The 24,488-nt window shown below is 35.5% G+C and overlaps 1 protein-coding gene across 4 annotated transcripts in view; it reads right to left on the reverse strand.

Moving 5' to 3' along the window:
* The window catches only part of Sh3glb1 (SH3 domain containing GRB2 like, endophilin B1), a 33,253-nt gene extending 21,273 nt beyond the window's left edge, over positions 1–11,980 (reverse strand). The window contains exons 1-3 of one of the 4 annotated variants that reach the window (XM_076863618.1): positions 11,558–11,980; positions 3,274–3,415; positions 587–715 (exon numbers count right to left, since the gene is read on the reverse strand). In XM_076863618.1, coding sequence (XP_076719733.1) covers positions 587–715; positions 3,274–3,415; positions 11,558–11,629 — 343 coding nt within the window. In that variant the 5' untranslated portion in view covers positions 11,630–11,980. The remainder of the gene's footprint in view (positions 1–586; positions 716–3,273; positions 3,416–11,557) is intronic. The other 3 variants (XM_076863619.1, XM_076863620.1, XM_076863621.1) reach the window with 3 other exon arrangements.
* Positions 11,981–24,488: the final 12,508 nt, after the last annotated feature.

Raw genomic sequence — 24,488 nt, forward strand, 5'->3', positions numbered from 1 at the left:
TCCTGAGTTGCTGGCATTACAGGCATGCACCACCATGCCAGACTCATCTATTTATTTTTGATTGGTTCTTTCTACATATAGATAAAGGTGAAATTCCCTGTGGTATACTGATATACGCACATAACATGATTTTTAAAAAAATTCATTCTGTATTTCCTCGCTTTCCCCCTTCCTCCTCATTCCCCCCCAATTTCCTTTTACACTACTGATCATCCCTATATCTTTATGATATCCTGTCCTTCCCTCCTCCTTCCCTTTATTTCACTCTAGCTTATACATATAAGAGAAAAATAATCAATCAACCTTTGAGTTTCTAAGTCTGGCTTATTTTACTTAGCATGATGTTCTCCATTTCCATCCATTTATCAGCAAATGCCATAATTCTATTCTTCTTTATGGCTGAGTAAATATATGCTTAAATATTAAACTGTACATATTTATTGGTTACTTATAGGTCTTACTTCAAAATATTTACATAACAAATATGAAACTAAAACTGACTCTACTATATGTTAATGACATCTCTGAGTAGCCAAAATCTAAATGTAAAGACATTTCTTATCAGAACTTTTTGCTTTTTTCTTACCATAAGCTGTTCCTGGGCCAAACTCAGTTCCTGCATCAATCATATATTGTCCCAAAAGTTCTGGGTTGTTTATACGACTTGGTGCTTTTCTATCCAGTTTCTCATAAACAAATTCTTCTATCCTTGCATCTAGGGGAAAGGTTAACATCAGTGACTTCAAAAGAGCAAAACTATTTAAAATATTGTTTTGTTCCCCTCCCAATCATTTACTGCCTCTTAAATATGAAGTTAGCATTCATTCAAGTACGTATCTTCATGTATAACTTTTTATTTACATGTTAAGATAATTATATAGCTCTAAGAAATTTGTATTTTAGAAATCTGATGAAATATCTCAGCACAAAAACATTTTACAATAAAGCTGAAACCATTATTTGAGTATTCTATGGGCTTTGTTTCACAAGAAAATTGGTAGTATTTAATATCTAGTAATGTTGCCTTTGTCCTATTTTAGTACTTTAAACACTCCATTTATGTTCACAATCAGGAATTTTTGGCTAGGAAAATATGGATGGACATGAGGAATCTAAAAGAATTTAAGAGTCACATCTGACACATTTAGTGTGAACACGTACTCATTCTTGACAGAGTCTAAATATAGACATAGGAGCCTATGGAATAGAAAATCTAGGTTTGTAGAATATAGATAAATCAGCAATATGAAACCATGGCTTTAGTGTAGTTAAGCTTGAAGTTCAAAGGTATATGGGTGATACACAAGGGCATGCATTCACTTTCAAGATTTCACCATTAAAAATAAGTTTAAATTACAAAAGGTCAAAGTAATACAGAACATTAGTATAAATGGAAAGGGGGAAAAACAATAAAAGCGGAATAAATACTTCTACAGGGGAATGTATAAAACCAAAAAAAAAATCTCCTTGCTGCCCAACAGCAAGGTATTTCAGGGCTAAATGTAAACATGGTAGAAGTTTCCAGAAACAATAATTAAGTATAAATTAGAATTACAATCTGAAGCTAAAGTCAAATAGGTTCCTTGTAAGTATCCCCCAGAGATTCCTATACAATTGGAAGTTTCACACAAGGCACTGAAAAATTCCAAAAATGAGCTGAACCAGCAAGTATGTCAGAAGTTGGCAAAAGAGTTAAAATAAAACATATATATTAAAGGATGATAGAATTAATACTTGCTTTTCTGGCAGATTCTGGTGCAAATTCAGAAGAGCTTTTAAGCAGAATTTTAAAATCTAGTTTAAACTGAGTCATTGCAAAATAATAATTTAAAACATGCTAACTGCATTCCAGAATTTCATTTTCTCACCGATTCTTAGTTTTGACTGTTTTTTACCTATCTAGTCAAAAGTTTAAAGGCAAATCCTATATTATTTCATTTGGTTAATAAAACATCTATATATGATAATAATATAGCAAAAATAACTGCTTCATTATAGTGGCCCATTCAATAGGTCATAAAATATTAAAATATGTAGTTAATTCTGCTATAATGTAAATATTTTTGCATACTACTTTAAAAAAGTGTTATGATTTATAATTTAAATAACCTTAAATGAATAAGAAATGTCACATGGTGTCCAAAGAAAATAGGCTTCACTCAAGGTATAAAAGGCTTATTTTAAAAGGTCACTACAATTTAACTAAAATGGCACACAGGATTACTAATATTTCTACTCTTGAAGCTTAAATAAGTTTATGGCATTTCATAATATGGTTATAACAGTACTTGGGAAAAGAGAAGGAAAGCATTCATTGTTGCCTTTGTGCTTTATTTCTGATATATAAAGCTTATATATAAGCTGAAAAGTCTAGATGTCAGTAAACCTGGTTCTAGACTATGTTCCATATCCAATTAGCTATGTTACCCTGGACAGAGGCTAACTTTGTGAGTTTCATGCAACACTCAAGTATTGGCAAGGTTGACGTGAGTGATCTCACAGTTGTCTGATATAATATTTCAAACACATAATTATCACTACCATATTAATGTATATTTAAAGTATTCCCTGCATCCTAATCTTGCACCAAAGATAGTTTAGTAATAAATAATTTTTAAATAATATTGGCATAATTTTTTTAAAAGTTTCACATAGTGGCTACACCCCATTTTTGAAAAACAATTTGGGATAAAATCTGTGGCGATTATGAAGTGAAATATGGTAATTAAATAGGATAATTTATTTGAAAATATAAAATAAAGATAAAAAACTGGTAATTATTTAAGCTTCTATATAACTTTCCCTTAATTGTTTAGGATAACCCCTAACTGGACAGAAAAGGAAAATGTATTTATCAGTTCAGCCTCTCACAGCTCTTCGAATTCAAAGCCAGTGTCTGAAGTTGAGTTTTCAAGAGTACTCAACAAAGGCTTAAAAAAATGTTTTTTTGTAAATTTGTTAAGAGGGTACACCAAAAGTGTTTATCATTTCTTCTTTACCCAAAATACACACAAAAATAACCAGAGACACTTTAGCCATAATCAAAAAATCTGTTTTCAACATTAAAAAACCACTAATAGCACTTTAGGTAAATAAGATAAAAATTTCTTATATTTGTCCCCCCCCACCACTTTAAAAAACTGATATATTATAGTTGTATATAATGATGGAATTTGTTATTACATATTCATATATGCATATAATACAACAATATAATTTAGTCAATATCACTCCCCGGCTACTACCCCCTCCCCAATTTTCCCCGCCTCTTACTTGGATTTGGCTGCAATAACACTTCAGTTTGTTTCATTATTTTTTCTGTCCATATTTTGGTACATTCAGCTTTGCTAAGGAGATTCTCTAAGTGAGCATCCAATTCTGTCTTCTCTGCCTGGCCAAGCTTTTCTTCTGTGAACTGTGATTACATAAAAAAAATGAAATAAATATACTTCAAATAAGTGTTAGAAAACTATTATCAATGTAAAAAGCAAACTCAAATCCAAACAACCCTAAAAAATACAAATAAATGTATTCCAGGTTTGTTTGTATGCCATTGCTTATGAAATGCTTTTTTTGCCCCATGGTAATTTTCCATACCCTTTATTGTAACATTCATAATGACTTTACCTCATAGCTATAATGGGTAGCTCTGTTAGAATATATGGTATGAATTCTGTAGAAAATCTAGCATACTGCTTGGTATATAAATATTTCTTACCTATAAAGGTGGGACAGCATAATGAAAGGACTAAGAGCTTTGAGTCAGGTTGATGTGAATTCAGATCCTGACTGCTACCAACTGTGTGACCTGAGCAACATTTTGAATATTTTTCATTAGTATCCTCTATGGTAAAGGAGAGATAATACACATAGTGTTTTGAGGACTGAGTAACACTATGTAGTTCACTCTGTTCAGTGCATTGTAATTATTATTTTGTTTAAATTTAAAAAGGGCTGTTTATATACTATTAGCACTTTAATCACACCAAGTTAGATAGGTTTTTAAGGAATATTTTGGAAAAATATCATTTGTTTCTTCATGATGTCATACCTATAATTTATAGACTATTTTTTGTATATATCCTATTCAGTCTTACTGTGGAGGTAATTTTTTTAAAACATCATAAAATGTAGTTAAACATACTGAACTTAGCAATTTTTATTATTGTGTTGATGTTTGAGGAAAGGTAGCATTGCCTACACAATAATAAAAATGAAAAAGATTTCTGTGTAGATCTTATGGTGCCTTCTGAATACTTTTAATTAAAAGTAAAGGTGATGACTCAGGCTATTTATCATATATAATTTTCCTAGAATATATGGTTTTTACTCATCTCAACACAGGCACATTACCAGCACTAATTTTATACTCAGTCATGACTCATTTCTAGCTAACAAAACAGTATCACTTTGCCTTTCTTCCAGTCCTGGAGAATAGACTCAGGGGTGCTCTACTGATCTGCATCCTTAATACTTTTTATTTTGAGACAGGGTCTTCTTGCTCAATTGCTAAGTTGGTCTTGACTTGTGATCCTCCTGCCTCAGCTTCCCAAATTGCTGGGGTTACAGAAAAGTGCCACGGTGCCCAGCTCCTGTCATTTCTTAAAAATTCTTCTGTTGTCCTATTTTCTGAGTTTTATTATCTGCTTCTTTCAGCATCCTTCTTCTCAGTCTAGTTCTTTCAACTGACTTATCAGCCTGTTTAGCTGAAGGGTCCTCTAGAATCATATTCTTAGACTTCTGTTTATAATCTCTACTGAAGGTCCTGTTCCGGACTAGAAATAACAGTGGTTTATTTTTGGTTGTTTGTTCTGTGGTGCTGGGAATTGAACTGAGGGGGCTTGCACATGCTAGGCAAGCACTCTACCACTGAGCTATACCCGCAGCCCATTTTTATTTTTTATTTTAAGACATGGTCTTGCTGAATTGCCAGGCTGGCTTCAAGCTTGTGATCATCCTGCTTCAGCCTCCTGAGTAGCTAAGATTATAGGTGTGAGGCACCATGCCCAGCTGAAATAACAGCTTTAAAGCTTTTGTAAAGCTTTAGGTCTTTTAGAGAATGGCCTGGTCAGTCTTTTAGAGACTGACTCAATGGGTGAAACTGAGAGTAGCAGTTCTAAAGCAATTGCCTAAGCCCCCAAACTTGCAGTGTACTGTATGTCAGAACTGGGCACTGACAAAAGCAAATTCTGATCCCAAGGTCAGCAGTATACACTACGCAACCTCATTCCTAGGAAGAGAAACTGGTACTCTTTACAGATCTCTGAAGATTCTAAGCAACAGACATCTTACAGAGGTATGGATTATAACATATTAAAAGAATACCACCAATAGTTAGATATAGTATCTCCCGGAAAGCAACCAACAGCAAGAGGAGAAGGATACACCTAGCTCTAAGAAAAACTTTCACCCAGCACTTTAAAAACTGGAAATACCTGCATAAATTTCTCCTTAAGCAAGAATATCCACTTGTTTCTTCACTCATTTATTCAACAAAAATCTATCAAGAAAGAACCTATGTATGTGCTAGGTAATATTCTAAGCACATGAGTTTCAGCAGCCAACAAGGCAGATAAGATTTCTATTTAGGAACCTACCATTTTAGTGGAAAGACAAAAATGAAAAAAACAAATAATTTGATAACAGGGACACAAAGATATAAGATGCTAAAGAAAGGACCAAAATAGCTGATTCTATCATTTCTAAGTGATATAATAAATGTAAATGTAGAGAAAGAATGAATTCTTCAGGGAAAGGGTGAAGAAGGAGTATCAGGGAAGGCTTCACTCAGGAAGAGATGTATGACCTGGGCCTGGAAGAAGAAGACATCTATCTCCTCCAGCTCTCCTGTTTCCTACATGATGCTCAATAATTACTTACCCAATTAAAGGTAGCCAAAATTTAATCTTCAGTGAAAAAAAGAGACGGACACACACACACACCACCATTAAGATGGTATTTTTAAATTGAAATGATGTATTTAAGTCTTATTACCCAAATGTACAATTACAAAAGACATAATATTTTCCATTATTTTCTTTGTGGAAGCTACAGGAGTTTTTTCATCAGTCAGAAGGTATGTGGTATTAACAATAAAATGTTACTTAATACATACATTTCTCTCAAAAATTTAAAAATACATTTGCTACAGAAAACCGAGTTATCACAACTAAATTTGGGAGATTTAAAATACTAATACATTATTATCCAAAGTACATATATAAAGACATGAATTGGTGTGAATATACTTTGTATACAACCAGAGATATGAAAAATTGTGCTCTATATGTGGAATAAGAATTGTAATGCATTCCGCTGTCATATATAAATTTTAAAAAATTATTAAAAAATAAAATACTAATACAAATATTTATGGAATATATCAAGATGATCTATTGCAAGATGATCAGCATATGATGTGATTCTTCCCCTCAAGGACTTTATATTCTAGTTGGGATAATAATATTATTTTAATACAAATGTAAAATTATAATGAATGCATCCTTTCAGAAGTCAAAAGACATATATATATATATATATATATATATATGTAAAAGATCCCTTTCCTACTTACTAAAAATTTAAAATCAACCCATAAAAATTTTGATTTTCAACATCTTCAAGTTCAAAATTACTGCTGATTTTATAGTCTCTCCATAATTGGTGTTAATCAGAAACCACAGCTAAGTTTGGGCATGTTATTTTAATGAATGAATAGCAGCACAGTTTAATAATTGAGAACTTTAATAAAGACAATTTACAAAAGTCAGAATATAAATAAATCATAGAAATCCTAGCCCAATGCTCTCTAAAATGTAATATATAATTTTTTATAACATTTCACTTATAGTAAAATGGCATGAGCACAGATAATACCCTCTATTATTAGGTAAGGCTAATATTCTAAAAGTAATTAAACTTTTCAGGGGGAAACTATATAACAAATCCTGCATATGATATACTAATAAACTATAAAGTGGATCCCTCACCATGGGTTCTCAATTTTTGCTGCTCTTTAGCACTATTTGGAGGAGTTTTGAAAATAGTGATGCCCAATTCAACACCTAAGATTATGATTTCATTGGACTGGGGTACAGTCTATATGTGGGCATTTTAAAAATATTCCCCAGGTAAATTTTAGTGCAGCCAAGACTAAGCGTCACTGTTGTAAACTCATAAGTAATTATTTAAATATTTATCTAAATTTGGTCTGTCATTATCTTAAAAATAATGTCAAGAAATATGAATTGAAAATCTTGTACATTTTGTAATTATCTTGTTTATGTAGTACATAAGTGTAAACGTCATCACAAGGTTAAACTATCTTTTCTCTAGGAGTTTATTAAATTAATACCACTATCATCAAATAACCATACTGGATGTTGTGAGAGAAACAGAGCTGATTCCTTAAGACATACAACCTGTTGAAGACACGAAAGCCACAGAGTTGTAGAATTTTAGAGCTACTTCATGGAAAGAAAAATGTCACATGATCATATAGAATTGAAAAATGACAAAGGATTTCCCATCAAGCTCCTGTGGTTTGAAAAACCTTCATAACTGAGATGGACTTGAAGCTGTTATTAGGAAGAAAGAATAAGAAGGGAGGGGATGGAGGGCATTCAAGATGGGTTATAAAAACCTGGAGTTAGACAAGTACAAGATATTTTGGAAATTAAAAAATAATACATGATCAGAATGCAGTTTTTTTGTTGAGTGACAGAAAAGTGCAGATTGCAAGGGAGAATTTTACGTTCAACTAAATTTGGTCTGAAAAAACTGAGTCTGAGAACAAATAAATGGCTATTAAAACGTTAGTGGACTAGCACAGTGATGATACCAGTAACCCCAGCTACTCAGGAGGTGGAGATAGGAGGATCTCAAGCTCCAGGGCAGCCTCAGCATCTTACGGAGATCTTGTCTAAAGTTTAAAAAAAGTGCTGGGGATATAGTTCAGTGTCCCAGATACTGGGGTTCAATCCCCAGTATCACACACACAAAACACAGATACTAACTAAATAATTTAGCAAGGACAAATTACTTGATGCTTTTGTATTCTATTGTTTTGAGGTAGTTAGAAAACAAGTACTCAAGTGGACTAGTCAAGAATAAATATTCCTACTCCTTTATACATTCTACCTTAACATTCTTTTCAAAATGCCAAGGTTTGCGGTTGGGATTGTGGCTCAGCGGTAGAGCGCTCACCTCGCAAAATGCCAAGGTTTATAAACAAATTTTAGAAGGAAGAATGGAGTGACGGTAAGATCATTCATACATACTTTAAAAGTTTGAGCTGATGTATTTTAAAACAAGGAAGTTTAATTTTTAACTTTTTAAAGTAAAATGAAAAAAAAAAAGGTATGGTAATTAATTGTCTATCAGAATGGCCTATTCTTTAAAGACAATTTGATTTGAATGGAAATTATTTAGTAATGAGAAAACTTATTTTTTTCCCTACTGTTTTTTATTACTCATAAAGTCACTGGCATAGCTCTTAATGTAGTCTTAGCATGAATTGTGGTAGTCTGGCATTTATGCTGATGTCAACTCAATTTAGAGTAGGAATTCAGTTACTGACTAAATATTGAAATGAGAAAGCAGTGTTTTGTTGAAAATTACCACACAGCACTTCAAACTACATGTTATTTTATGAAAGCATCTTTTTCCTAACCTTTATTTTTAAGAAAGTATTACGGAGAATGTCGAAACATCCAAAAATAAAACAGTATAATGAAAAATAGTATAATAGAAGCCCAAGGACCCATAACTTCCCTTCACAAACTGTCAACACTAATTGTTTCAACTGTTTTTTCTTCTGAAATATGTTAAAGCAAACATTAAAGATAGAAGTTTTTCTATATTTCAGTTGGTGTCTATGATAGTTATGAGAATATAAAAGACACATTAAAGAAGCCTGTTTATTTTGAAAAAGTTCCTTTTTTAATAAATGGTTGACGTTAAAACCTTGGGAATCATTCTCAACTTTTCTTTCATATTTCAGAGTCAATGTGACAGCCAACATGGTAAAGATTTTGAACCTCCTCTTGATATTACTATCAACTAAATCAAAATTACCTTTTGACTGTTCTAAGGCCACAGTCCCCTAGCTTGTTTATCTTTAATCTGTGAAACCCCCAAGTTTGCACAAGTTGCATTTGTTTCTTTTTTCTGAAATGCTTTTCCTCAAAAACAAACAAACAAAAACAGAAAACCCCACTGTGGCTGTGTGATTCCTTGAGGGTTCTTTGAATTTCACCTTCCAAGAAAGACCTGCCTTGACTATATACTATCTATATAACACACCCACCACCACCAACCTTGCCATTATCCTCTTCTGCTGGCCTTCTCTAACAGCTTTGCTAGAATGTAAGCTCTGGGAGGGCAAATACTTTGTTGATTTTATTCACTGCTATATTACCAGAGTCCAAAATAGTGACAGGCAGACATGAAGGCTGATAAGAAAATTAGTTGATAGCTAACAGATGAAGATGGAATTTAAGAACCTTTTCCTAAAGAATTTGAAACAACAAGTACTTAAATCCATTTGAGAAGTACACTTTTTAGGAGCTTTGCTAGAATTTTCTTTTTGTGTGTGTGTGTGGGGGGGGGCGGGGGGGCTTACAGGGAATTGAACTCAGGGGTACTCGACCACTGAGCCACATCCTCAGCCCTATTCTGTATTTTATTTAGAGACAGGGTCTCATTGAGTTGCTTAAAACTTCATTTTTGCTGAGGTTGGCTTTGAACTCATGATCCTCCTGCCTAGGCCTCCCGAACTGCTGGGATTAGAGGTACATGCCACTGCAAAAGGCAATTTACTTTTTAAAATTGAGTCCATCAGCAATTTAAATTAGACTAAATTCTAGTAAAATGTATCTGTCCTATTTAAGCAGTGTAGGATAAGTACCAGAAACACATCTAATTGTATTTAATAGAACAGCACTACATGGTGTCAAATTTGCATCAAGCATCTAGAATCACCAGCAAACATCATTTAAAACAAAATATACTAAAGGCTCCATCCAGTCTTCTGTTGCAGTCAATGTTAAGTCTAAAAGAAATGTCTCATAATCAAAATTTACTTCAGACTCTCACTCACCTTATATTTTAGAAGTAGGAGAAAGGAAGGTTAAAGCAACTACCTTGTTGCTTAACATGCAAACTTAAGAACTAAATTATAGGAATTTCCCATTTGAAATGCTCAGATTGTACGAGATAATCTTTAAGGTCTCTCTAGGCTACAACATTCTATTCTATATATCTGAAACCCGCACTGCTTATCCAGGATGAGAAAGCAGCTTGCTGTAGTAAGTTAGACAGCACTGGTTATTTACTAGCTGTGCAAGTTAAGCAAGTTATAAAACTTCGCAGAAGCTGCTTCCTTATACATAAACGGGCGTTAATAACATCTATCTGGCAAAGTGACAGAAAGGATAGCAAAATTCTTGACATACAGTTTTCCATAATATTGGCAGCTATTACCTTCTTTTGCCAATGATATCGCAATGTAGAATCAACCATGCCAATAAAATTAGGGTGAAGGCGACAAGGAAAGTAAAATAATAGAAAAGATTTACATTTTAGTGTTAATTTGATATGCATATTAGAAAAATATTTGTTTTCTCCTTACAAGAGAATACTGTTGCTACTCTGTCATTAACATAAACACCAGATTGTTTATAACCCATGTTGTGAAATTTACATCTGTTCATAGATTTAACTGAGTTAGCATAATGTGGGTGATGACTATAGGAAGCTGTCCAAGTTCTCCACAACTGACACTTCCTTGATTGCAGAATACCAGAAGGTAGTGAACTTTTCCCCCTTAAAGTATATTTGAAACATACCACTGTGCCCATGGTGTAATATGAATATCCCCCATCACTCCTTGCTTCCCATTTTGGGAATGAGTGAAAACACCCAAACTCCCATGTTTTCCGTGTACTTGGCAAAGTCTGGATATCAACAGGCGATCTGCATTTGCCCCAAGAGCTGCCAAGCACAGGGACAGTCCTTTCACAGAGGGCTGGAGGGAACTGTGTTGGCAGCTCCCTGGGTAGAGGGGAAGGAAAAGGAAACTCCCGTCTTGGACTCGGCAGGGAGGGTGAGAGACTAAATAAAGGAAGGGGTGGGGGTGGTGCAAGAATGGTCCGTCTGGGTTACCCTGCCGGACTCGCCCGGCCTCCGGCAGGCAGGGGAAGAAGGTCACACGGAGTAGCGTCGCGGGTGGAGAAAAGCGGGCGGGGCAGCGCCCCCGCCCCGGGGCGAACCCAAGGTGTCCTCCTGCGGCCGGAGGAAGGTCCGGGCCGCGTCGCCACCCAGCCTCGCTTCCCAGGAGCGGCGGTTGAGCAGGAGTGGGGTGGGGGGAAAACGGCCAGCGGGGCCAGGCCGCGCCCCTCACCCAGGCCCGGGGGCTACAGCAGGCCGGGGCTACAGCAGGCCGGCGGGCAGATGGCGAGGCAGGGTACCCGGGCGCCGCCGCCTCCAGCCGGGCAGCGACGGCCCCTCCCAGACTCTCCCCCGGCGCCGCCACCCTTTTCCCCCACCAGCGCGGTACCTGCACAGCACGACTGAGGAAGGTGCCCGCGTCGGCTGCCAGCTTCTTCATGTTGAAGTCCATGATGTTCATTCTGGGCGGCAGCCGGGCAGAGCCGCCAGCGGACCTGGCCGGGAGGCGGAGGCGCCGCGACAGGGCTGGGGCTCAGGGAGAGCGCGGCGGGGGCAGACGTGGTAGGTGGAGGGAGGCGGCGCCAACCCCGCCGCCCCAGCTGTCGTTTCCGTGGAGGGGAGGAGGAGGGGTGAGAGGGTGGGGCCACAGGGAGAGAATGAGCGCCTCGGAGCAGGCCGCGCGCCCGGCGGCGGCCGCCGAGAAACTGGGCCAATCGAGCCGAGAGAGCTGCCTCTAACGTCGCCGCTGGCCGTAGCGGGGGAGCTGGACCCCGGCGGGCGTCCCTGAGGTGTGGGGCCGGCTCCCCAAACGAGGAAGAGAGCACCGACCGCGGGGCGGAGCCTTTATCATGGTTATCGCGGGAACAGCGCCCTCTGGAGGCTCGTGGCCGCTCAGCCGCGGGGCGCGCCGGGAGCTCCTCCCCTCGGCTTGCCGGGGAGTTTTAGGGGGCGCTCCGCGGGGGTCTCTTTGCTGCTGCACGTTCGCAGTTAACCTCTGAGAACCAAGAACGCAGAGGACCCAGGTTCCGCTTTTAGTTTTAAGAGGAAATACGGAAGTTAGGGCATAGAATTAAAGTATCTGTGAAGTTGGAACCAACCGGCCCCAGTCATCTCGTAGCACCGGCGCGCCCCGCCTTTCCCTGAAGCCTGGATGGCCACTCAGCGAACGTTCTCAGAATGGGTTGCATTTAGGGTCCCCACCGACCCTGTTGTGTATTCATTCAGCACTTTTGAGTATCTGCTGTGTGCCAGGCGCTGAACTAGGTGCTGGAGATATCATGCTCTTACTCTATGACAACCTTCAGGGTGTTCACTCTGCTAACTGGAGCTGTTTGCTGCCCCTAGGACTTTGAATCCGTTGAGGCAGCAAGCTTGCAGAACTCCAGATCCATTAGGTGCCTGCTCTGTAAAGCATGGTGCTGGGGACTCTGTGCTGGGCCATGGACACAAAGAAGTATAACATAGTGAGTGAAAGAGGATAGCCCTTGACAATTCAGCGTGATATTTCAATAACAAATATAGTGTCCAATCTGTTTGAAATCCCGTCCATCCAAGTAACTTTTAAAGCAGCCTTCCGATAAAATCTATGCTTAAATGAAGTTAAAAAAGGTACTAGTATGGAAGGAGATTCATTGGTACTTCAAGAATAAGGAAACACTATTTTTTTTGTGTGTGTGTGTGTGTAGTTGCGTTCATTTGATATAATGGGGCTGGGAAAATGCAGACCCAACAGGCAATGAAATGAGCTTCCAGTTAGGCTTCAGAAACAGCAGTTACAGAAGCAATAGATGCTGTTTTAAGATTGAAAGATAAGGGAAGTAAAAACATTAAAAGGGCAAGTAGATAACTTATAAATATTTATCTTCTTTTATTCTTTTTGGTCGTGATAGAAACAGTTACCTCTTTTTAATTTACTTTTTAATATTTATTTTTTAGTTGTAGTTGTTTGGACACAATACCTTTATTTTATTTTATTTATTTTTATGTGGTGCTGAGGATCGAATCCAGAGCCTCGCATGTGCTAGGCTAGCGCTCTACTGCTGAGCCATAACCCTAGCCCCTATCTCTTTTTAAAGCAACTCCAATATCACAAAATCTCCCAGCTCAGAAATACTCCGTATCTTTCATTTCCACTTATTTCCCAGCAATACAGAACAGGAAACATACAATCAGAAATCCTATTTTCCTTTTACTATCTCTTTTAAATCTTTATGTGGAGAAGCATTCTCTCTCTCTCTCTCTCTCTCTCTCTCTGTGTGTGTGTGTGTGTGTGTGTGTGTTTAAAATAGGTAATCTGCCATAAACTATGTTTATTTTTATAAATGCATCACACCACCATGTCCACCATTAAGAAAAAGAACCCTGGATCCTCTTCCTCAAGTGTTCAGATTTTCCTAGATTTAAAGAGAAAACTTAGGGGTGGGGATGTGGCTCAAGCGTTAGCGCGCTCGCCTGGCATGCGTGCGGCCCGGGTTCGATCAGCACCACATACAAACAAAAGATGTTGTGTCTGCCAATAACTAAGAAATAAATATTAAAAATTCTCTCTCTCTCTCTTTCTCTTAAAAAAAAAAAAAGAGAGAAATTAACTTCCTCCTTTTGAACCCTCCACAGCTGTAATCTTGTTTGCCATTCCCTTTGTCTATCTTATTTTCATAAATCCTTATTCTTAGTCTTTGATACCTTTTCTTTACAGAGAACATAGAAATCATCAGACTATTTGGAAGGATCTCCTTCAACTAAATTTTCTTATTTCCACCTCCTCTTCTCCACATTCTTTTCCCCACCATTACCTCATGTTTAAAAGGGAGAGGATCTCAGGTGTTCTGAGTAGAGCCACTGTTCCTTTAATCTTGGCTGCACATTGGCATCACCTGGAGACTCTAAGCAACACTAATGCCTGGATCCCATCCTGAGTGTGGACTGGGCACTCGGATGTTTAAAAGCTCCCTCAGGTGATATCTAATGTGTAGATAAGATTAAAAATGAACCCATTGTCCTCTTGAACTATCTCTTCCCTTTGCCCATAGATAGATTCTGTTTCTTACCAGATGTGAGTCTCTCAAAGGTAGTAACCATTTCCAATTTATTTTAAAATTTTTATGTTCTACATTCCTCATGACAGAGTGGATTCTCAGATAATTTGCTAAATGAATAATGTACTCAAGTCAAGATGTATACAGTTCTGGGTTCTTTTGTGACACCAATCCCTGAATCTAAACTTCCAAATACCTATTCACTTTCAGTTTCAGTGTTTCCAGTGGTAAGGCTGTTGTAGTTTGCTTTTACTTGAAAGTTGTTCCTTTTTTGAGGTTCCTATATTTGCAACTTGAATCACATGCAAAAATCACCTAAGCCAGAAATCTGAGCTCCTTTTGATCATTTCCTACCTCCTGAAAGTTTTTACCTCCAAAATGTTTTTTATCTTCGTTCTCTTCTTTAAAAAAAATTGAAATAATTTCAAACAAAAAAGCAAGAATGGCTCAAAAAATTCTGTAGACCCTTTGCCTAGAAACCACACTCAAGCCTTAGCCAATTGTTCCAGAGTTTATTTACAGCAGAAGCATCCAAGCTAAGAGCATGTGTTGTACCCATGTGACATGTTGCTCAATCCTCCTTCAATCTAGATCAATTCTTCAGGCTCTTGGACATACTATCCCTCTCCCTCTCTTCCCCAGGGATAACTTCTTAAGTTGATATATCAATGTCTCTTTTATTTTCTACTTTCAGTGAATTTTTTTATGTATCTGTAAATGATACTACTTATCTTCAAACTATGTAATGGGTATATAGATGTTTACTTTTTAATTATAGATATAGTACTTTTGTTTTTGTCTGCTTTTATTCTTTGTGGATTGATTTCTTTTGTGTCTCATAACTTTTAAACCATATCTTCTGTTTTATTCAGTTTTTAATAAGAAATGGATGACCAGTTTAAAAATTAATATCTAAAAATAAGTAACATTGCTTTACACCAATCAGAAAATATAATCAAAGAAAATATTTCATTCCTAGCAGTATCAGGGAAGTAGATTTTCTAGGTGTATGCAATTATTTTGCACGACCTGTATGGAGAAAATTATAATTCCCCATTGAGGGCCACCAAAGGAAACTTGACTAAATGGAGAAACCTTGTTTTTAGTTAGAAAACCCCATATAATAAAGATATTCACTCTATTTAAATTATTTGTTTAATTTTTGGCAACATAGCTTTTTTTTTTTTTTTTAAGAACTCATTCTTAGTGACTTGTTTTAAAAATGTTTCTTCTGTCAGAGGTACCTAAAGGATATCACTGCCTAGTGAGCAATTTTGGTATGAAATTCTCTCTTGGCTTGGAAGTTCCAAGATCATTCAGCTGTTATAAATTTAAAACCCAAATCAGTGGGAGTACACCATAATTATAAAATTTCAGGAAAGACCCTGTCCCTTTTAAGAGCTTGTTCTATGACAGAAAATCTTCCTTAGTATCATATGGTTTAAAAGTTATGAGACACAAAAGAAATCAATCCACAAAGAATAGAAGCAGACAAACCAAAAATATTAGATCCCTAATTAAAAAATAAACATCTATATACCCATTACAAAGTTTGAAAATAAATAGTATCATTTACAGATACATAAACATCATTCAGACATCTTCCCCATCAGCCATGGGGTAGGTTTTATCTGGTCTGCCCTTCTACTGAAGATACAGAACTTCATGATTTTTAATTTATGTGTATATATGAGGCTATGAAGTGGGGATGGGGACACTATTTGTTACCAATTCCTGATTGTAACAAGGGTCTAAGGTCTTTTCTCTAGTTACTGTATGGATTTTTATAAGACACTATTTTAAAAATTGACATATATATTTATTGTATACATGATATTTTGAAATATGTATATATGTATTGGAATTAATAAACTGGGCTAATTAACATATGCATTACCTCATGTACTATTTTTATGGTAAAACACTTAAATCTGTTTTCTTAGTGATTATCAGGAATACAATACATTGTTATTAACTGTAGTCACCATGTGGTACAATAAATCTTGGACTCATTTCTCTTATCAAACTGAAATTTTGTATTCTTTGACCAATATCACCCAACCCCTATCTATTCCCGCCCTTCCCCTGCCTCTTGTAACCACCATTCTATACTTTGCTTCTATTAGTTCAACTTAGATTATATATATAAGAGGGATCATACATAAGTGAGATAGATGGTATTTCTTTCTATTTCTGGCTTATTTCATAAACATAATGTCCTCCAGGTTCATCCATGATTTTGCAAATGACAGAATTTCTTTTTTTAAAGGGGCTGAGGTTGTGGCTCAGTGGTAGAGTGCTTGCCTCGCATTTGTGAGGTCCTGGGTTTGATCCTTAGCACCACATAAAAATAAATAAACAAAAAGGTATTGTGTTCAAATACAACTAAAAAATAAGTATTAGAAAAAAAGACGAAGTAGCATTCCTTTGTGAATATAAATACTACATTGTCTTTATCCACTCATCACCACCTAGGTTTAAACATTCCCCAACAGCCATTTCCCCACTCAAGATAGGGTCATGCTGTGTACTTATGGCTGTGGTGTCCATTTCCTTCTTTATTTCTGCTGCTTGGATACTTTCCTATCTTTTTTGCAAGCTCAAGTATGCAGTAATTTTTCCCCTACATTTTATTGGGCATGTATTTCTTTTTCTTTTTTCTTTTTCTTTTCTTTTTCTTTTTTCTTTTCTTTCTTTCTTTCTTTTTTTCTTTTTTTCTTTTTTTTTTGTGTGTGTGTGTGTGTGTGCCAGGGATTGAACCCGGGGTGCTTAACTTTTGAGCCATAGCTCCAGCCCTTTTAAAAAATATTTTATTTAGGGACAGAGTCTCTGTGAGTTGCTTAGAGCCTTGATAAATTGCTGAGGCTGGCTTTGAACTCTCGAAACTCCTACCTCAGCATACCAAGCCACTGAGATTACAGGTATGTCAGCTCTTTTCTTCCCTTTTCCTCCCCTCCCCCACTCTTTCTCTCTTTCTTTCTTTTCCCCCAACATTTCTAAGTGTTTGTAGTGGAAGAGTTTTTATGTTGTCTAATCTATCTGTATTAAGGACTGATTGTGTTCCTATCAAGTAATAGACACCTGGCTACAATGACTTATCCAAATATGAATTCAATTTCTAACCTACTATGAAGTTCAGAGGTTGGCAGTTTTCTGTTTCTTTTTGGCCATTCTTATGTAACTTTCATTCCAATGTATTCAAGATGCCTTTAAGCCATCACTTAATATTTTCCAGGAAGAAAGAAGATGAAGACTAAAGGCAAAGGTACATGCTTTCTCTTTTTTAAATCAAGATATCACTTTTTCCTAAGTCCCACTGAATAAATTTTTATTGATATCTTACTAGCTAGCACTGGATCATTTAGTTTCCCATAAATGCAATAGTCTGGTAAACACAATCTGCCTTTTTAAGAGATAAGACTATCTATAAGAGTATAATAACTCTTATTTTTTAAAAAAACTATATATTGTCATTTTGAACAAACTGGGATTTCTTTTAGCAAGGAAGGACAGAAGAGTTACAGGTTAAGCAATATCAGCATCTGCCCTGCTACTGTAGAGCAAGAAATGAAAATGTCCCATGCTCACTGAAATTTCCTTTCAGTTTTTAGTCTGATAAACAGAATCAACTACATAATTTGCAAGGACCAGTGCAAATGAAAATATGGAGCCCTTTGTAGGAAAAAAGTGCTGTTAAAAGGTGCTGAAATGTAAAAAAAAAAAAAAAAAAAAAAACAAAAAACATAAAAACCCAAAAACCCACTTTCATTTCTACTGTGATCTCAGGACTTAGAGTATTTAAAAAAATTGCTATTTAATGCCATTCTAAGCAAAAAACAAAACAAAAGCAAAAACGAAAACTTAAATTATTAGCATGGATTTTTACTACACATCTTCATATTACACAATGCCAGTTGTAAAATGCCAATACAAGAATAGTTAATATGTGTGTCTAGTCATTGAAATACATAATGGTGTTTGTTTGTTTGTTTATTTATTTATTGGTATTGGGGATTGAATCCAGAGGTGCTTCACCACTGAGCTACATCCCCAGCTATCTTATTTTTTATTTTGTAACAGGGTCTTGCTAAGTTTCTGAGGCTTACCTCAAACTTGCTTTCCTCCTACCTTAGCCTCTCAAGTAGCTGAGATTTACATAATGTGTATTTCATACTGTATATGCATATGTGTCTTTTTCTTACCAACATAGTAGAAATGCTGCATAGAACTCACTTGATTTTTAAGTTTCAATTCTTGATATGTGCACATTCTACCAGTTATCTCAACCTTTGACTTGCTGATGATTAAGGTAAGATTGAAAGGAGGAGGAACTATGGACTTGCCCTTGTCTTCTAATATCAGTTCATTGTGTGACAGCTTCCATATAACACCTTGTACTCTCATTGATCTTCTGAAATTCTTTACTCTTAAGTGTATTGCAAAAACTGTATGTGAATAGGGCCTCAAGGAATGGCAGCAGATATGTATCTTCTGTAAGTGTTGATGTAGAAAGCTGTTTAAGACACCATATTTGCCAAGTGCAGTGGAACATACTTGTAATTCCAGCAACTAGGGAAGCTGATGCAGGATGATTGAGAGTTCAAAGCGAGCTTCAGCAACTTAATGAGGCCTGAAGCAACTTAACAAGATCCTGTCTCCAAAAAAAAGGGGGCGGGGCGGGGTGGAGTGGGGTGGGGCTGGGGATGTGGCTTAGTGGTTAAGCACCCTGGGTTCAATCCCTAGTACCAAATAAACAAGTGAAAACAAACAAATAAACACCATATATATATGAAAAAGCAAGGTGCAGAACAGTGTGTGTCCTTTTATGTAAGTAAAAAAGGGATATGATTATGAATATATTAAATCCACATATATCTGTATAAGCAGAACTTTTTAAATAAAAAGAATTTTAAGAAACTATACACAGTAGTTGCCTTTGTGAAGAAGAGCTGTGGGGTAAGAAGTGGGAAGGGGAGGAAATTTTCACTTTCTATTTTATATTTTTCTATACAGCTTGGATTTTCAACTTGTGTGTGTTTGTGTATATGTATAGATAAACATATTAATACATTTTTTTCATACTTTTATTTTTGGAGTTTAACATAAGAACTTAACTGATTTAGTAATCATATTGCATTATCATTAAAAGTATTCAAACACCATACAAATGAACAATGAAAGAAGCAACCAGCAATCCCAAGTACCACCACCCAGAAATAACCAGTGTTAACTTTTGGTGACTGTATTTCTACACATAAATACAGACAAAGAATGAATGAGAGAGAACGCTCCACCACAGAAAACAAAAAGAAAGTCATAAAAGATATAAATTAAATATACTTGAGTTTGACAAAAACAAAAAACTAGAGTGAAAAATGGATAGCTAAGTTTCATATTTCTTTCTGACAAGAGACTTTAGATCCTAAAAGACCCCTCTCAGAATCATTTTGTATGAAGTTTTCTTTTTAGCTCTCCTTTTCTAAACTGTTTCAATCTTATACATCATCTGTTAACTGTTAAAGATGAGATAATGGGATCTTTTGTTTCTTGATCTTTCCTTTATCTCCCTACCAATTTGGTTTGATTTGATTATCTTTACTTTTGGTAAAAGGTTAAACAGGGAATCAGCAATTCTGTGTAATTAGAGGGTATTAAAAAAAAAACAACAAGCATTCTCAAATGCTGTTGGAGGAGGTATATGCATTTATTAATATATTTGGAAGGGTAATTTGGTATACTTATCAAAATTATAAAACATATAAGCTTTTTTGACCCAGCAATTCTACTTGTCAGAATTTATCCAGAAGCAAGTTTGTACAAAGATAAGTATATAAATATATTTTTGTGACATTGTTTTTAAATTTTTTTTTAAAATTTATTCTTTTTAGTTATACATGACAGTAGAATGTATTTTGACATATTTTACACACATGGAGTATAATTTCCCATTCTTTCGGTTGTACATGATGTGGAGTTAAACTGGTTATATACTCACATAGTGACAGTGTTTTTAATACCAAAAAATTGGAAACATGTTAATCAGTAAGGAAATAGTTTTATGACTTATAGCACACTCACAATGTAAAATATCATGCAATTGTTAAAAAAATTATGGAGACAAATACATGTTGAAATGCAAAAATTGTGAATTTATAATGTTGTCTTTTTCTTTTTTTGTGAATTTATAATGTTAAGAGAAGAATTCATTAACACACAGTGTAATTCCCTGTATTATAAAAGTGTGTGTGTGTGTGTGTGTGTGTGTGTGTGTGTGTGTTCATACATTTACATTGGCACAGAGTGGTGAACATAAAGAAAAACTGGGGAGAAGAAAAGAACTGGGGAGATAAACAAAAGGCATTTTCATATTAATCCTGTATACTTAAAAATCTGCTTTAGCATTTACAATGGAAATATATACACTGTATAAAAGAGGGAAAAGGAGGAGAAAGGGCAGGAAGAAGAGAAAGAGCCCTTCAGTCTCTTCTTCCTCAAAGTTTAATTTGTGAAAGTAAATCTAATTTTATCTTGTATTTCATGTTGAAAAATTGACATAATGATAAGTCTGCAGTTATTTTCGAATGTAAAGTAAAACAAAACAACTTTGCCTTTAACACAATCCACACAACTTGCCATAGATATTAACCATCAAACCCAAATTTTTCCTTACCTCAAAATTACATAGTTCCCTTCCTATTATGCCTAGGATCCTATAATAATTTAGTTCACCACACCCTTGATCCTGAACAAAGGTGCTAGGCTACTGGCAATGCTCTTTTCTTTCAAATGATTTCTAGAAATATCTTGTCCTTTATGTCCATATTTTCACTGGAGTGACTGAATTTTCATTCCACTATAGAATAGAGCTCCATTATAATTTTATTTTAAACTTTAGTTAGTGATATCATCTTGTGACTTAGAATAAAGACTAAAAAGAAGAGTAAAATAACAGGTTGGCCCACATTGTTGTAATTTAGGTTAATGTGACTCATACTAGCAATAAGCTTCCTGTACTGAAGGGTACATATATTTTACTGGTGCTTTGAGTTATGGTAGTAAGAAAAAAAATTCATCAAATAAAGTGGTATATGTTTAAACTCTTAAGTTCTCAAGGAAAAGTTTAAAAAGACACAGTTATCAGTTGCTTACATATCCGATGAGCTAAAAAGCAACTATTATGAGCAATCTCTACGCTAAGTTCTGTGGAAGACACCAAGCAATATAAGATATGGTTCATTCTGCAGGGACTGGTGGCACAGGCCTGTAATCCTAGATACTAGGAAGGCTGAGGCATAAGGATAACAAGTTCAGGGCCAGCCTAGGCAACATAGCAAGATCTATTCTCATAGTAAAATAAAGAGGCTAGGATGTAGCTCAGTAGTAGAGCACTTCCCTAGCATGTGTAAAGTGCTAGGTTTAATCCTCGATTTAAAAAATATATAGTCTTTTCTGTCAAAGGACACCACATTATCAGATATTATGGAAATCTGAATCTAAGAAAATCAGGCTTGGAATACATTCATTCAAATTACTGTTGTAAAGTTAAAATTAAGGACACTTAGAAGTCTTGCTAAGAAGCACAAACCATGAACCCTGTGCTCAGAGCATATAAAGTTTTAGACACACACACACACACACACACACACACACACACACACACACACCCTAAATGGTAAGGCTTGTAATGCCAAGTAGTGATTGAGTTGAATGAATAAATACTTACGTAAGTTACAGAAAGGACATATTATTTGGGTGGAGTAGTTAGATAAGCCTCATGAGATGAGACATTTAGTGTCCAATGTCTACAATGGAATTAGAAATATGTGATTAACCCTCATTGTTATACAAAATTACATATAAGAGGAAGTGAGGGGAAAGGGAAAAAAAACAAGAGAGAGAAATGAATTACAGTAGATGGGGTAGAGAGAGAAGATGGGAGGGAAGGAGGGATAGTAGAGGATAGGAAGGGCAGCAGAATACAACAGACACTAGTATGGCAGTATGTAAAAAAGTGGATGTGTAACCGATGTGAATCTGCAATATGTATATGGGGTAAAAATGGGAGTTCATAATCTGCTTGAATCAAATGTATGAAATACGATATGTCAAGAGCTTTGTAATGTTTTGAACAACTAATAATAAAAAAAGAAATATGTGATTAAAATTGGGGGAGACCACCAGGTTAAAGATATAGACTTTGGAGTCATTTGTGTAAATGTGGTAAATAAGATTCCCAGCAGGAGATAAACAGAATGAGAAGGTAAGAAAGACTAAAATCTGAAAAGATAGAAATATACTGTGAAATTAAGGACAGATTAAAAAATTGAATATCTAGAAATTTAAAATAGTCATTATAATAAAAAATTTAATGAACTGACTAATAGCATGTTGGGTACAGATGAGATTACTAAATACAAAATAATACAGATGGCAGCATGGAAAAATAGAAAATGAAAAATATGGATCAAGAAAAATGAGAACAGAATGAGAATGCTAAATATACTATAAGATTTCCTGAAAAGAAGATATAAGAAAGTTTTACAAAGGGACTAAGAGAGATCCGAGCTTGCACTCTTGCTCTGTCCTCTGTCATGTTATGATGTTCTTGCTAGATGCTGGTCTTCAGAACTGTAAAGAATAACTTTTTTATATGTAAATTATCCAGTCTCAGGTATTCAGTTAGAGCAATAGAAAATTTATTGATTTTTCCTCAGCTTCATGAACTTCTGGCTTCTACTTTTGTTTTTGAGAAATCTGTTGCTGCTCTATTGCTAATCTAATAGTTATTTTTTTTTTGTAGGTAGTCTGTCTTTTATATCTGATTCCTAGGCACATTGGAATCGTCTTTTATATCTATATGCCAGGTACATTATAGTGAAATTATAGTATTGCAAAGACAAATTATAATTTTCACTACAATGTGCTCAGTGTATACTTCTTTTTATTTTGCTTGATAGAAATTTCTGTCTAGAGTGTCTAGTTTCTTTGCTTGTCCACATCTTTCTAATTTTTAATTAAAGTTCCTCAAGGTATAATTCATTTTCACTATTCCTTTTACTCTATAACACAAATAATTGCCTCCACTCATATATATCTATTTATATACAGATGACACCCAATTTTCTTTTATTTCATTCACTAATATTTTAACATCTAAATATTTAAAAGATATGAACTTTTTTGGTAACTATAACCACTATACCATTATTACACCTAAAAGAAAATTAATAATGATTTCTTAATGTTAGCATATAGTTAGTAGACAACTTTGTAATTCTTATAAATACCATAAAATTTTACCAAATTTTAAAAATTAAGGTTTTAATTAAGTTCCTTTCTTGATGTCAGCTGTGTAATGGTTTCTCTTTAGTGGTTTCTTAGGGTAAAGAACAAAAACTGTTACCTGGTCTATAGGCCCTGCATGATCTCTCATTGCTTATCTCGTCACCCAGGTTGATGCAATTGCAATTGGCAGATCTTAGCTTATCTTGAGTTGATATATAAGTAATAATAATATATCAAAGAGCATCTGAAACCTTTATGGTGAAATTTGCATTTCTTGGAATTTGTTTTGACCAAAAAGGAGACAGTTAAATATTGATGTGGAAAATGGTGCAGGCCTGTCTCAGCTAAGGTGGATATGCTACTGAAAGGGTCTTGGTAGACATCAAACTTTGACAGCTCATCCCATAGTGTACCCCAGCAAACTCTCAGGGTTTGGAAAGAACCCAATACAACTGAAATAGTTTTCTTTGTTATAGCAAGGACAAGTTTCCCAAGGACAGACTGTCTAGATTTACCTCTTGGCTGCCAGCTAGTCAATTTATTTTGAAAAATGTAGAAATGAGAATAAGTGTTCCCAGACTTTCTGTAGTTTTTATTTTCTCTCATAAGTATAATTTTTGCCCTTGTTCTTTTGTCTCTTTATATGTGAAAAAGTTTGTTTACAGGTAAATAACCACATGTCTTTGAGTTTTTCTTTGATATTAAAAGCTTGGTCTTACTCTTCAAATCCATCCTCTCTACTCTTTCTCATCTCCATACTTCTGTCCACTTTGTTGTTCAAGATATAAATTTGGGAGTGTTTTCAGTGTGTCCTTATCCCTCACCCCTAGCTCTTTTCCAATGTCCATTTCATCTTCAAGATCTGAATAGATTTTCAAGATACATCTTTTCTTTTTTTGTACTGGGGTTTGAATCTAGGGGTGCTTTACCACTGAGTTATCCTCACTCCCCTCGCCCCCAACCCTGCCAGGCTTTTTTTGAAACAGGTCTTGTGAAATT

Source organism: Callospermophilus lateralis, chromosome 7, assembly GCF_048772815.1.
Source record: "Callospermophilus lateralis isolate mCalLat2 chromosome 7, mCalLat2.hap1, whole genome shotgun sequence".
NCBI classification, from domain to species: domain Eukaryota; kingdom Metazoa; phylum Chordata; class Mammalia; order Rodentia; family Sciuridae; genus Callospermophilus; species Callospermophilus lateralis.